Source organism: Laccaria bicolor, genomic scaffold, assembly GCF_000143565.1.
Source record: "Laccaria bicolor S238N-H82 LACBIscaffold_123 genomic scaffold, whole genome shotgun sequence".
In the NCBI taxonomy this organism is placed as follows: Eukaryota; Fungi; Basidiomycota; class Agaricomycetes; order Agaricales; family Hydnangiaceae; genus Laccaria; species Laccaria bicolor.
This window is the reverse complement of record NW_001889994.1, coordinates 1-1,327: the sequence shown is the minus strand read 5'-3', so window position 1 is coordinate 1,327 and position 1,327 is coordinate 1. Positions and strand designations below refer to the sequence as shown.

General features: G+C 42.4%; 1 protein-coding gene across 1 annotated transcript; it reads right to left on the bottom strand.

The window, feature by feature from the left end:
• Positions 1 to 138: 138 nt before the first annotated feature.
• LACBIDRAFT_335732 (uncharacterized protein) lies at positions 139 to 573 on the bottom strand (the record flags this gene model as incomplete). Its single annotated transcript, XM_001890619.1, has 1 exon — positions 139 to 573. One exon carries the CDS (start codon positions 571 to 573, stop codon positions 139 to 141), a length of 435 nt encoding a protein of 144 aa, XP_001890654.1.
• Between the last annotated feature and the right edge of the window lie 754 nt (positions 574 to 1,327).

The following is a 1,327-nucleotide window of genomic DNA, read 5'->3' as shown; positions in this document are numbered from 1 at the left end:
TTGCGCAGGTTCCATGGGAGAAGCTGGGCGGTGTTACAAAAAGTGAACGTCAATGGTTCCACGCGGGTATGTGTCAAAAGTCCCCTCCTACTACTTTGTAATGACGCCCTGTTAGCGGAGAGAAAGGAAATGAGATACCTAGAGGCATTGGACGATATCGATATCCAAGAGCTTCCTCCATCTTGGCCACTGAGGATAACGGAGGATGGCCGTCCCAATAGCGATCAGCATCACAGTCCCGAACCAGAATGTTGTGGCGCTGGTGATCGGATGGTTGAAGATGGTGAGGTGGACGACAGCCGCGGCGACCAAGCACCAGAAGGCCGCCCCAATAGTGATCAGCATCACAACCCCGAACCAGAATGTTGTGGCGCTGGTGATCGGATGGTTGAAGATGGAGCGGTGGACGACAGCCGTGGCGATCAAGCACCCGAAGGCTGCCACCATAGTGATCACAATGCGCAACCAGGATGTTGTGGCGCTGGTTATCGGATGGTTGAAGATGGTGCGGTGGACGACAGCCGTCACGGTGGCGATCAAGCACCCGAAGCCCCCCCCGATCATTATCAGCATCACAATCCCGGAGCAGCACTAGTGGCTACCACTATTTATGATTAATCTATGACAACTGTCCAAGAGCCATTGTGTATAATGCCACAGGTTTTATGAAAGGCATCTCATTAGGATTGCCCATCTATTTCATTCAATTTGTCACTGGAATCTTTCATAAGTTATAGGCAAGGATAATGAGATATCATGGGGGTATTTCATTAGGCTCTTTGGCCCTTTCATTATCATTTCTGAGACTTTTCATTAGGATATTTCATTAGGCTGCTTCGCTTTTTCATTACCATTTCATAGAATTTTCATTAGGATGTTTCATTAGGCTCCTTCGCTTTTTCATTACCATTTCTTAGAATTTTCATTAGGATATTTCATTAGGCTCCTTCGCTTTTTCATTATCATTTCTTAGAATTCTCATTAGGATATTTCATTAGGCTCCTGCGCTTTTTCATTATCATTTCTTAGAATTTTCATTAGGATATTTCATTAGGCTGCTTCGCTTTTTCATTACCATTTCATAGAATTTTCATTAGGATATTTCATTAGGCTCCTGCGCTTTTTCATTATCATTTCTTAGAATTTTCATTAGGATATTTCATTAGGCTCCTGTGCTTTTTCATTACCATTTCATAGAATTTTCATTAGGATATTTCATTAGGCTCCTTCGCTTTTTCATTACCATTTCATAGAATTTTTATTAGGATATTTCATTAGGCTCCTGCGCTTTTTCATTATCATTTCTTAGAATTTTCATTAGGATATT